The sequence below is a fragment of the Humulus lupulus genome, chromosome X (assembly GCF_963169125.1).
Source record: "Humulus lupulus chromosome X, drHumLupu1.1, whole genome shotgun sequence".
In the NCBI taxonomy this organism is placed as follows: Eukaryota; Viridiplantae; Streptophyta; class Magnoliopsida; order Rosales; family Cannabaceae; genus Humulus; species Humulus lupulus.
The window spans coordinates 86995112-87009852 of record NC_084802.1 but is presented as its reverse complement, the minus strand read 5'-3'; the positions used below and the strand labels follow the sequence as shown (position 1 = coordinate 87009852).

Sequence of the window (14741 nt, the reverse complement as noted above, 5' to 3'; positions counted from 1 at the left end):
GGATGCAAGTTAGCGATTTTGTCATAACGGAGTCAATTATTGAGATATTGGATAATGAGAATGATTATTTGATGATATATTAGGAGTTAGTGAGATCAGGAGGAAATTCTGGGAGTTTTGACTATTTCTCCCCCGAGGGCATTTTTGGGACCTCGAGCATTAGGATTTACTTGAGATTACTTAAGGTTGAAGTAACCTGTCAGAAGGAAAACTACATTCAAACACTTTTTCTCTTTCTCCCGTTATTCCTTGGACTGTTCGTCGCATTTTTGAAGGGAACTTGAGTTTTAGGTCTCGGAATCAAGCGAGGATCGATGCATAACGATTCTAGGAAAGATTAGAAGCTTTTCAACCGAAGGATTTAGCGAGAAAAAAATTAATCAGAGGTAATCCAAGCTTTAAGTTTTGAGTTTTTGAGTTTCTAAGCTCTGATTTAGATTTTATGTGTTGATGAGTTTTTGATTTGTTTGAGCCTCGAGATTTGATGATTTTGGTGTTGGGAAACTTATACAGGATCTTTATTTATTTTCATATAGATCTAATATTAAACAAATTAATATGAGATAACTTAGAACATGTTTCTAAAATTGAATTCAAAGAGAAACAAAGATAAGAATACTTACAGTATACGCAGCGGAATGAAAGAGTCATTCATTCAGTTTCTCTAACTCTTGTATCCTTTCTATTGCAGAGTATTATCAAGAAACTGAACCGTTCTTCTAATTTCTTCAGTCTTCCAATGTATCCTTAGAATCACCTAGACTAGTGTGGGAAATTCTCAACACATGAGATAGATACAGAGAGAAGAAGAGAAAATAACAAAGAGGCTTAGAAAATGACTTGTGTGTTTAGAGAGAATCTAAAAACTATCAGAAAATCTGACTTCTGAACTTGTGCTTCTTTTATAGACTCAATTAGGCCATTTAATTTAATTAAAAAATTAATAAAATAATATCCAATTTGAAGCCCTAGGACGAAATTATCATGGGCTTTAGGCCCGTGAAATTTCCCATTTGATTATAAGCCCATTTGACTTAAAATCAAGGCCTGTATTATTTTCTATTGATTTAATTAATTAAATAATTATTTAAATACTTTATCAAATTAATTATTTATAATTTTAACCTTGATTTAAATTTATTTATAAATTTAGATACCAATTTATATTAATTAATAAATTTGTCCTAATTTATCTTTTCTTCTCAAAATTACATAACTCTGTGAAACTATCCAAAATTGACCTGGTCAACTTTGATAATTCTAATTGATATTTAAATCAATTAATTGAGACTATCTAGATGATTTTATACAAGGTACAATGGGGACCATGGGCCTATGAAATCAAGCTCCAATAAGTTATTCCTCGTGACTCCACTATAGACTCGGAATTACACTCTTGAATTCATAGAACGATCTATAACAAATATAGATACACTATTAATTATCCATTGTTACAATCATAATTTTCACTCAATCCTCTATAGACGGTCTACAATAAGGTAGGGCTAAAATACCGTTTTACCCTTCATTGTATTTTATCCTTAAAACACTTAGTTCCTTGTAAATGATATTTCAGTAAACTAATTTAATTACTGAAATGAGATCTCTATCATTTAACACCTTGAACCAAACTAAAAGGAAAGCATCGTTTCACTTCTTCATCAGAAGCTATAGATGTTCATATCTATGATTAACACTCCCACTCAATTATACTACCGAGTTCCCAAGATGTAAGTATGGGCTAGTTCGTAGGGTAAGCTGGTAACGAACAAGTCAAAGAACTCAAATAATACAATCAGTTAGAATACTAACCACTCAGAATTAAGATTGAATTGACCTATGGTCAACTATATGATATGACTAGAATAGATAATAACGGTATGTTTACTTATCTTATCAACTGTCAATATCAGTCCTGTCCGATGTAACAAATATATCCGATCTTATCTACTTTGCTAATGTTCTAGAAAGAACATAACACTACAATGTGTAAGTAGATCATATTGTAGATTGGCAAGTCAGTGTAAATCCTGTGCACTGACTAATCTTAGGACTAACTTATTTTGAACATATAATCATATTTATATTCCACTGTGATTACGTCACTATAAATACGATTGGCTATATGCTCGGGATTTAATAGAAGTTTATATTAAAAAAATAATCATGAAAATAAAATATGTGAGCAAAGTGATCGACCAAGTCAAAAAATGATTTCTTATTCTTTTATTGATAATAAAATGAGATTACAAAGAATTTGGGTTTTAATTAGGGCATAGAACCCCAACATTTGGATTATTGGGATGTTTGGGAACTTTGATTTTTGGATTTGGAGATGTTTGAGTAGGTTTTTGGAAGGATTTAAAAGAGGAAAAACGATGTTTCGGCTGGGTTTCCAGGTGGGGTCGCGACCCTGTTCTTGGGCGCCGCGACCCGTGCTTAGTGCAGGTGAGGGATGGTGCTGAAGGGCCTTGGGCCGCGGCGCTTGGTGCAGGTGCTTGAGGCTGGCGGCTCTGTCTAGGCTGGGGGCCGCGGCGCTTGAGGGAATTTGTGGGAAAAGTGGTGTTTTGATCATGGGAACTCATACCTTAGGCCTCAGAATCGTTCCTACTACCCGGTTTAGTAGGATTCGATGTCCCAGAGGCTAGGACTTGGTTCAGGAACCTTTATTACTCAATTTATTGATGGAATTCCATACTTGGTTATGACTAGGTAATTGCTAAGGGATCAAAGGCTGATTTTTCTCAAGGGTCGTTCTTTTACTAATTCTCGCTCGAACCAAAGGTAAGAAAACTGCACCCCATATGTGACATGCATGGTTATTCATGAGGCATGTTGAGTGTTAAATGTGGACATTGATTGCATATCAAATGCTTAGAAAATATTTCTTACTTGTGAATGGCACTGACTTATTAGTCAGAATCAGCAATGGTATCAGTATTAACTATGAAGCTGCGACTTACTAGTCAAGTTCGGTAATAGTACTGAGCACTGGTTGTATGGTATTGACTTAAGAGTCAAGAATGGTTTTAGCGTGTTTAATGCAAGCCAGAAAAGATTATATCTAATCGACATAAGCATTGAATAACTCATCATGAGCATTAATGCCTGGCCGACCCCATGTTCGATGAAAAACAAAAGCGCTTGTCTAGTCTAATGGCTAGTTACTAGAGCCAGGGCCAGAAGGCCCAGGTGACTGCATCGTCACATGGCTAAGGGTGTGGAACCCACATTAGTGACTCACTCATTAGTCACTCATGTGGTTTAAGCTAGTGACTCCATGGTCACTCATTTGGTTTACATTAGTGACTCCATGGTCACTCATTTGCTAAGGGTACAGAACCCACAATAGTGACTCCATGGTCACTCATTTGCTAAGGGTGCAGAACCCACATTAGTGACTTACACATCAGTCACTCATTTGTTTAGGGCTATAAGCTCTGGATGATTATCATAATCATCATCTGATATTATATACATGTAGTAATGAGTTCTCTTGCTGAGCCTTGGCTCACGGGTGCTATGTGGTGCAGGTAAAGGGAAAGAAAAGTTCACCCAGCCTTGAGTGGAGAACTTAGGTGGCGATATGTACATATGCGGTCGCTTGACCGCCATGGCCAAAGAGTTTCTCAGAGGAACTAGGGGTTAACCCTATTTTGCCGCTTAGGTCAGCGGGTTGAAATTTTACACTGTAATGACCATTTTGGATTGTAAATAACTTGAAAACGCTTTTATGGGCCTATGAGCAGTTTTACGTTTTAAATAAAATCCATTCTTTCCTTTTGATCGAGTTTTTCACCTTAGCCTATTAATAACACCTAGATGCACGTTTATAACCAAATGACTCGATTAGCAAGTTAAGCACGGTTCAAAGCTCACAGTTACAGTCTTGGAGTAACCAGGGCGGTACAAATAAAGAAACTAAATTTCTAGAAAATCCTGGAATAATATAAACATTGTTCAAAACAAGATAAATTTTCTCAAAATGTAAACAAACTGTTCCCTTTGCTCTAACTGAAATGAGCGCTCCACTTCCAACTCTCATGGTCACCTCGCCATCAGCCAGCTCCCTTGATGACTCAAGTATCTGCATAGAAGAACAAACATTATTAGTAGCTCCTGAATCTAAAAGCCAGGATGACATATCGTCTTCTACTACACAAGCTTCAAGTACAAATGAATCAGATTTACCTTTCTTTTTCAACTCTGAGAGATAATTTTATAATTTCTCTTCCAGTGACTGTAACGCCCTGGATAACCAAGACCGTCACACTGTGTATTTTAAATAGTGCTTAACACGCTAAATGAGTCATTAGGCCATAAACGTGCATCTAAGTGTTATTAATGGTCAGGGTTAAAATTTCGGTAAAAAAGAATAAAAATTTTATTAAAAATGTTAAGCTATACATGGGATCCCATACAAGTGTTTACAAAGTTTTTTACAATCCAAAATGGTCATTATAATTCAAAAGTTACAATCCGCCGACCTAAGCGGCAAAAATAGGGTTAAACCCTTGTTCCCCTGAAACACCTTCGTCGTGGTGGTCAAATGGCCCCATATGTACACGTCGCCACCTAAGCTCTCCACTCAAGGCTGGGCAAGCTTTTCTTTCCCTTTACCTGCACCACATAGCACTTTTGAGCCAAGACTCATCAAGAAAACTTATTACTGCATGTGTACAAGTATTAATAAATGATTGTGGAATCATTTTGGGGCTCACAACCCTAATCAGATGACTGTGAGTCATCCTGGGGTCCTGTGCCCTGAGTAGATGACTGTGAAGTCATTCTGGGGTCCTGCGCCCTGAATAGATGACTATTAAATCATCTTGGGGTCCTGTGCCCTAGCCATGTGACTATCAAGTCACTCTGGGCCTTTTAGCCTTGGCTCTGAGTTACTAGCCATAGACTAGCCAAGCGCTTTAGTTTTTCTTCGACCATAGGGTCGGACGAGTGTAAAATGCTCTGTTGATTAGATCTAATCATATCGACCAGCGCTCACTGCACTATTTCCGCTCTTGACTCATAAATCAATGCCATACGACCATTGCTCAGTACTATTGTCGTTCCTAATTGATAAGTCAGAGCTTCACGACCAACACTGAGCACTATTGTCGTTTCTGACTGATAAGTCAACACGTTTCTCAAGTAAACAAACAACCAAGCATTCATGATGCAACATATATCAATATATAGATCACTCAACATTCTTCATCAATAATCATGTATGTCACATAATGGGTGCAGTTTTCTTACCTCAGGCACGAGTGTAAAATAAGTTAAGAACGACGCTTGAGCACAATCCTGACCTTGGGCCCTTTGCGGTGACCTAATCACAACCAAATATGAAATCTCATCAATAAAATGAGTAATAAAAGGTTCTCGGACCAAGTCCTAGCCCCCAGGACCTCGAATTCTACCAAACTGGGTAATAGATTCCATTCAGAGCCTTAAGGTTTGAAAACCCGCTCTTAAAACCAATCACTGGCTCAAAAGAACCAGGCGGGTCGCGACCTACCCCAAGGGCTGTGACACACCTCCCAGATAGCAAGCCCCCTGTTTGGGTGCCAGGGGTGGGCTGCGACACGCTAAGCAGACAGAGCCCCATCAAGCTTGTAATGCCCCGAAATCCCTAATGCGGTTTAATGGCTGGATTAGTAGGCCGGGAGGGCCATAACTGTTTAATTATTCCATTAAATGATTATGGGCATGTTTATGTGAATTATATTATAATATGATGTTATATGCATGCATGTGGGTCCACATTTAAATATTATGATGTTTTGATAATTTGGCCCATTAAGGGCATATTTGTGAATTTGGGTGCATATTGTGATTTGTGAATGAGATTCCATTATTATGGAGATATATTCGAGCTATTCGGCATGAGACGGTCTTATATTATGGATTAGCGGTTTTGTCATAACGGGGGTCTCTTATTGGGATATTGAGTTATGAGAATGTTGTTTGATGATAAATTGGGAGTTATTGAGATCAGGAGGAAATTCTGGGAGTTTTGACAATAATGTCCCCGGGGGTGTTTCTGGGAACCCGAGCAGTAGGTTTTATTTGAGGTTACTTAAGCTTTAAGTAGCTTGTCAAATAGATCGTATGTTAGAAAACCTCTCGTTCTTTCCCGTTAGTTCATTTTTACCGTTCGAAGCGTTTTCGAAGATATCTCGAGTTCTAGGAGTCGGAATCAAGAGAGGATCGAGGCATATCGATCCTAGGAAAGATTAGAAGCTTCTTGACTGAAGGAATTTGACGAGAAACAACCCAATAAAAGGTAATCTAAGTTTTAAGTTTTGAGCTTTTAGAGTTTCTAAGCTTTGAATTGGATTTTGTGAATTGTTGAGTTTTTGGTTTGTTTGAACCTTGGGTTTTGATTGTTTTGGACCATTGGGAAGCTTGGGAACTTTGATTTAATGATTTGAGAATGTTTAGGCATGTTTTTGGAGGGTTTGGAATGATGAAAAATGTGTTTGGGGATGGCTTTGGGTTGGGGGCCGCGACCTTGTTCTTGGAGTGCCGCGACCCTAGCTCGAAGAAGCAGGTGGCTGAGTCTATGCCTGCTGGGTACCACAACCCTATGTATAGGGTGCCGCGACCCTTGCTTCAGGAATGGCTGGGGGCCGCGGCACAAGGTGCCAGGGCCGCAACCCTTGGGCAGGTTTGAGCCCATTTGTGTGTTTTGACCCTGGGAACATAGTTTTAGGCCTCGGGATTGTTCCTACTACTTAGATTAGTTTGGATTGATGTCCCGGAGGCTAGATATTGGTTTGGAAACCTATGTTGATCATTTTTATTGATGGTGTCCCATATTTGGTTATGACTAGGTGACCGCTAAAGGGCTAAAAGTCAGATCGATCTCAAGGGTCGTTCTTTTATTCATTCTCGCTCGAATCAGAGGTAAGAAAACTGCACCCCATATGTGACATGCATGGTTATTCTTGAGGCATGTTGATTGTGTAAATGTGGACATGAATTGATTATAGAATGCTTAGCAAATCTTGCTCATTTGTGCATGGTACTGACTAATTAGTCAGATTTGGCAAATGTGTCAATATCAACTGTGAAGCTGAGACTTATTAGTCAAGTTCGGCAGTGGTACTGGGCACTGGTCACACGGTTCTGACTTATAAGTCAGAACGGACTTAGCATGTTTAACGCAAACCAATAAAGATTAGATCTAATCGACATCTGCATTAAATGACTCAGAAGAGCGTTAATGCAGAACCGACCTCAAGTTCGATGAAAACTAAAAGCGCTTGTGTGACTTACCCATCAGTCACTCATCTATTAAGTTAGAGACTTACCCATCATTCTCTCATCTGTTTAAGCTAGTAACTTACCTAGCAGTCACTCATCTGTTTAAGCTAGTGACTTACCCAGCAGTCACTCATTATGGTTTACCAAAACCTCAAGTGATATTCATCCTTCTGTTTAAGAGCTATAAGCTCTGTGTGATTATAATGATAATCAATTGATAATGTTTATATGCAATACTGTGTTTTCTTGCTGGGCCTTGGCTCATGGGTGCTATGTGGTGCAGGTATAGGGAAAGAAAAGCTCACCCAGCTTTGAGTGGAGAGCTTAGGTGGTGATGTGTACATATGCGGCCGCTTGACCACCACGGCCAAGGAGTTCTCAGAGGAACTAGGGGGTTTACCCTATTTTTGCCGCTTAGGTCGGCGGGTTTGTAATTTTGAAACAGTAATGACCTTTTTGAATTGTAAATAACTTGTAAAAGATTTTGTGGGCCCATGAAAAGTTTTATGTATTTAATAAAATATATCATTTCCTTTTTATTGGTTTTTCACCTTAGCCTGTTAATAACACTTAGATGCACGTTTTTAACCAAAGGACTCGGGTATCGGGTCAAATTTTCGGTTCACCGTAACTGTTCTGAGGTAACCAGGGCATTACAAAGCCCCTGGGGTTCGCACGAGCCGCGAAGCCCGAGAACACGGCCGCGACGCCCCCCTGTGAACCCAGCACCCCTGCTTTTTCTTCAATCCAAACTCAACCAAAAAATCTACCAAATAATCCTGAAATCAATACCAAACCTCAACAAAACATAACCACCAATCCAGCAGTAAAACCCATAACACTTAAAACACTACCAAATACCCAATTCCAAGATCAAACTTCCAAACTCAAAAACAACTAAAACCATACGAAAAACCAGTCAAAAATAGAATTGAAAGCCTCACCTCAGCTATGATCAACACCTCCTAGCTATAGCAATTAAACCCTAAACCTCAAGCTCTAGAACTCCAAGCTTGAATCCTTTAGCGTAGCTTCAAAAATCAAACTGAGGGAGAGAGAGAAAGCCCTGTTTCCTGGTTTAATCCACACCTTTCCCTCCTTGGTGAAATCTATCTAATAGCCTTAAATGACTAAAATGCCCCTAGGGCCAACCTAATCCCTCAAAGCCACCCAAGGGCGATTTTGTCATTACCACCTACCTCGTTAATCATAATTAACATCTCTCAATTCCCGTTATTCCCAATATCCTCAAATATTTAACAAATCATTTCCCATCAACCATTCATTCCCGGTAATGTACTAAGCACCAAATTACCCCTAGGCTCACCCCGAGCCTGGTAATTAACCCCATTATGACTAAACCGCTAACTTGCTTCCTAGGATCGTCTCATGTCGAATAGCTCAAATATATCCACATAATAATGTGTTCTTACCCATATATCACATACATGCACATAAATATACGAATATATCCATATAATAATACAACCCACATAATCATGCATATAATCACATAATAACGCATTAAATCAATTATGGCCCTCTTGACCCCCTAATCCAGGCACTAAGCCATATTAGGGAATTTGAGACATTACAGTGACCTTCAACTCTACAGTGGAAACATTTTCCTTTGGGTTCTTTCTTCTTGGAGTTATTATCATTCTTGTTCTCCTTGGATTTTGGTGCCTTCTTGCTTTTCTTGGACTTCTTGCTTTTTCCTTTGTCCTTATCATTATTCTTCTTCCTCTTCTTGGAATTATCCTCAGAGGTTGAATGTTTCTCCTCTACCACATTTTCCTTAGCCTATTTTGTAATGAATTGTTAAGAGGCTCAAATGCCTGCAGTTCATTCAATAGTTGGGTCATGTTGAATTCCAACTTATTCATAATATAGTTGGCGGTGAACGCAGAAAAGGCAGGAGTGAGCAATTCAAGTATGACGCTTACTTGTGTATGCTCATCAACAATAGCCCCATGTACTTCTGCTTCATGCATCATGTTGTACATGCTTAAGACAAGTTCGCGTAAAGAAACACCTTTCTTCATATTAGAAGTCATGTAGGTTCTAGTAGCCTTATGTCTACTTTGATGTGATTGCTGCCCAAACATGGCTTGCAGAGAATCCATTATCTCAAACGCAGTTTCCATGGGTTCATGCTTTGTTCTCATAAGATCATTCATGCTCACAAGCATGTAACACTTTTCTTTGTTGTTGGATTGAATCCAGGCATCATACTTGTCCCGAACATTCTTCAAGGGCAGTGGCAGCGTGTTCTTCAGGACATTCCCCAGTTAGGACAAATTTATGGTTCTAACAGATTAACATAAGATTCAGGTTTGATTTCCATCTTATAAAATTATCACCATTAAGTTTTTCAAGTGAAAGTAAATCAGTTATAGGATTGCCACCGTTCGACATTACTGAAAGAAATAAAATACAATAATATTACTATTTGAAAAATATCAATTATTCTGAAAGTAAATATGATGCATGAATGCAACAATTAAAACACATAAATAAACATTTACTATTCCATGATAAAACTACCCAACAAATAAAGTGTTGCCTTAGGGTCGGTCAAGTTAAATTCAGATAACCTATAAGATAATCTTATCTTTATAATTTAAAACTCAAAATAACTCTTTATTTTCTCTTTTAAAAATAAAATACTGTTGGTTTGGTCAACATGCAATTATCCACTACAAAATCTTAATTGCATCTTTGTAAGTGTAACCCATTCTTTCAGAATTCATGACTTAACTTAGAGAGTGCCGCCTTAGGGTCGGTCAAGCCTAAAATACATCACTCCTTCTTATCTTCGTAAGAAGCCAACCTTGGTATTACTATGTCTAGAAACCTTCCTTAGGGGGACGGAAACAAAGCCGCCTTGAAGCCCTATTCATATCTCACAGTGTTGTACTAATAATGGAGATCATAGGTCACATTAAGATGTTCACCTTCTCCCACTTACTATTTTAAGAAAAATGTGTTTTATTAAACTAATCAATAAATTCTCAATTAATTACTAGTTTATTAACAACCATATGAATGTAATTAATTATAATTATAAAAGAGATTGTTTCTATAATTAATGTGATCTAAATAATTACCCATTACATTCATCTAACTTTACTAAAACACATTTTTAAAAAAAATAAAGTTGGTTATCTTAAAGGCCAATAAAAATTATTGCCTTTATTATGGTGTGAGTTATCAAGTTTTAACTAATTTAATACTAAGTAGTTAACATGTAATTGATTTCTCAAAAACAATTCATATAAACAGTTAAGATAATCATAAATAATCATGTTTTTAAAATATGCATGATTAATGAAAACTGTGTGGGGTTTCATGAATGTCATGTAATTGACTGATGCATGATCATGTTATCAATCAAACATTAATTAATATTTATTTAAATAAATACAATAAATAAACAATAAATAATGAACCGGGTACTATTGAGTATTTCTAAATTTACAACCCTTGGAAAAATAGAAATAAAATTACAAATAGCATTTGATGTAGTTTGCAAGACTCCAAGAATGCATATCCTCTCTTTTAGGCTTTCTTGCTAATCTTTAGGAATTTAGTTATGCCCAACAATTAGTTAGAAACTAACTTTCTAACTAATTTATTTAATTAAAACTATCTTTTAATTAAATAACTATTTTTGTCATCTTTTTAATTTAGTTGAATTTAAATAATTAAAGAATCAAATTCAAATAATTATTTAAAATTAAGATAAAATCTTAACTAACTTTAAAATATTTTATTTTATAATAAAATAAAATAAGATAATTAATCTTTTAAATTTAAACAATTTAAAATTAATTTAATAAAAGATAATAATGCACAAAAATATGATATAGTGTTTGGGCACCAAGAGTGGTGTCGTAGAAACACTAGGGCCGACGGCTGGGGTGATGGCTGGCACGTAGGACGTAGGTGCACAGGGAGGGTAGGTCAGGCCGCATGGAGCGACAGTCGAGAGGACTCAGGTGCGCAGGGGGCCGCGGGGCTGGTGTGTGGTGTGGGTGCGCATGCGTGCGAGCCTGGGCGCTGGTGGTCGTGTGCTTGGCACAGGCAGGGGCCTAATGCGCAGGTGGCCATGTGCCTAGGTGCATGCGGCTAGGGCTCAGATCCACCTCATTTCTCTTCTCTTTGTGTATAGATTTTTAAAATTTGAATTTCAAGAAATAAAAATTACAAAAAACCTATGCCCTTTCTGGCTTACACAAGATCTAAACAATTAAAATTCCTAACCCAATAGCACCATATAATTAACGATTCATCATTCAATCATACATTCAAAAAACATATCCATCCATTCAATATACATATCAACATACATATAACAAATGTGAGAAACCCACACAACATTTAATATATGTATATATATACATATATGTAGACTGCTCTGGTACAAATTATTGGTATTAAAAGAGCTAATCAAAGATACGCAGCGGAGAATAAGTCATTTTCAATAATTATTAATACCAGCCAAGATCACACACACACACACACATATATTAAATCACATCCAATCACATTAGAGATTACGTCTTGTAGCCTATCAAGTGTCCACAGATCTTTTTGTATAAAATCAACAATCTTTCTATCCAAGCTGAAGCTCACACCTTGATCTTCCATACCTATCTTCAAACACACAAGGACGTGTGTGGGTACGTAGGATTCAAAAGGTTGATTTATGACTCTCTAGATGTACTCAACACATGAGATTTAGAGATGTTTCGATTGAGAGAAGAAGAATTGAACAGTTTTTAGGTTTAAGAAAACTGTCACTTCTGTCTCAGAGAGAGAGTATTTTTTAATCACATGAAAAAATATCGCTCTATCACTTTTTATAAAGATATTAATCCTTATTTTAATAAAAATAGTATTCAAATTAAAACTAATCTGTTATTACTATTTAATTGTTTAATTTAAATCATATTTAAAATGAATAATTAAATAATTGATTAAACAAATAATTTGAAATTCAAAATTTAAATCCTTGGGATTGGGGAATCCCTGTGTGTGGCACCACACTCATTGCACAGTGAGTGTGTCACCCCACATATTAGGATTTTTCCTAATTTTATAATTTATTTTTTTAATCGACTTTTAAGACAACATATTTATCCCAATATAGATATCAGTAAATTCAAAATTATCTTTATCTTAAAATATAAGTTTTAAATAAATAAATATATATTTTATTGTAAATAAGATAATTATTAATATCTCCTTATATATTAATCCAAATAAGATTTATATTTATTTTAACCTATAATTTTTCAAAATAAAAACTATATAGTTAAATAATTAATTAATTCATAATTAATAAATTGCCTATAATTATCACATAATTATTTCATTGGCCTGAAAAATTAATAACCTTTGCAATTAAGTCATCCTCTCTACAAATCTTTCTTTTGACATTCTCACCCTTGATGGTGTAGGACAGAGATGATATGGGGACCATGGACCTATAATACGAAGCTCCAATAAACTGGATTATTAATTAAACTTTTTAATCCAATAATCTTTTTTATTAATTCCATGATTACTCCACTATAAATATGGAATTGCACTCTAAGTATTTAAAGAATTATAATTATAGAGTTTTCTCTTATAGTTTATTGATATAATCAATAATTGTAGTTCTGTCCTCCATTTATTGGTTCGTTAATTAGTACTAGTCAAGATTACCGTTTTACCCTTCTATTTACTTCTTGATCCTTAAGTACCATTAATTCTCTAGAGAATAATTAATCTATAATTAAATTATAGATTTGAGCTTGATAAGTATTCAGTTCCAGAATTAACTCTTAAGGGATCAAAAGATCCAATAAACACAAACAGGAGTTCATGAATACTTAGGATTTAGACTGATCTACTAATGATCATCTATTATGATAAGAATCAAATCTATGTCAAACGAAAAGTTTATAAAAATAATTAATTCTTATCGCTCCTGTCATATATAATCTCTATTATATACAACACCTTTACTAAGATGTCTATCCACATTAGTAATCCAATTCTAGATCACTTGCATACAGTATGCTTAGTAAACCACAATAGTAACCATTCATTAAAGATTCCATACTTTAATATGTTATTGACTATTTTATTCATTATATATGATCTTAATTCTCTCGTACTAATACAAGATCATAATCTCATGAATGAAAATGGAATTTTCTTGATATTATCATATAATTAATTCAAACAATAATTATAATATTAAAATATAATAAAATTGTTCTTTTATTTAATTCAATAAAATGTCTTTACATACTTTTAGGGCCTTTATCCTAACAACTATTGCCCCTGTTGCTAGGCCTGAATCTATTAGGCTATTGCTAATTGTGGCTTGCATTGTTGGGTTTCAATTGTACCAAATGGATGTCAAATCTGCGTTTTGAATGGTATCTTGAATGAAGAGGCATTTGTTGAACAACCTAAGGGATTCAAAGATCCCCATTTTCCTAATCATATTTTTCAACTAAAAAAGGTTCTCTATGGTTTGAAACAAGCTCCCAGAGCTTGGTATGAAAGGTTAACTCCATTTCTTGTTTTAATTGGTTGTAGAAGAGGTGGAGTTGATAAAACATTTCTCATTAAAAATGTTGATTATGACATTGTTATTGCTCAAATTTATGTCGATGATATTGTTTTTGGTTCCATTTCTAACTTTCAAGTGCATGAATTTGTCAAGAAAATGAAAGCTGAGTTTGAGATGAGCACGGTAGGGGAGTTAAACTACTTCCTAGGATTGCAGGTCAAACAATCAAAAGATGGAACCTTCATCTCTCAAAGTAAGTATGCCAAAAATTTGGTCGATAAATTTGGTATGGAGTCTACTAAACATTCCAAAACACCAATGGAGACCACAGCCAAACTGACTAAGGATGAAAATAGTGTAAAGGTAGATCCAACACTATACAGAAGCATGATTGGAAGTCTTTTGTATCTCACGACTAGTCGAATAGACATTAGGTACAATGTTGGGGTGTGTGCTCGGTATCAAGGGAATCTTATGGAATCCCATGTGACAGTTGTGAAGAGAATCATTCGCTATGTTAATGGTACTCTTGAATGTGGAATGTGGTATTCTAAAGAAACTAATTTTAACCTTGTTTGTTTTAGTGATGCTGATTGGGCAATCAATGTAGACGACAAAAAAGTACAAGTGGTGGATACTTCTATCTAGGGAACAATCTGGTTTTCTGGCATAGCAAGAAAAAAAATTCAATCTCCTTGTCAGTTGCCGAGGCTGAGTACATAGCTGCAAGAAGCTATTGTACTCAATTGTTGTGGATGAAACAAATGATGACAGGTTATGGGTTTGATCTTGACACTTTGACTATTTTTTGTGATAATACTAGTGCAATTAATATCTCAAAAAATCATGTTTAGCACTCTCGCACTAAACACATTGACATTCGTCATCATTTTATCAG

The 14741-nt window shown here is 35.8% G+C and overlaps 1 protein-coding gene across 1 annotated transcript; it reads left to right on the top strand.

Moving 5' to 3' along the window:
• Window positions 1-13562: 13562 nt before the first annotated feature.
• On the top strand, window positions 13563-14491 carry LOC133806023 (uncharacterized mitochondrial protein AtMg00810-like). Its single transcript, XM_062244158.1, has 2 exons — window positions 13563-13672; window positions 13870-14491. The coding sequence occupies exons 1-2, from the start codon at window positions 13563-13565 to the stop codon at window positions 14489-14491; spliced, it is 732 nt and encodes a 243-aa protein (XP_062100142.1).
• The last annotated feature ends 250 nt before the right edge of the window (window positions 14492-14741 follow it).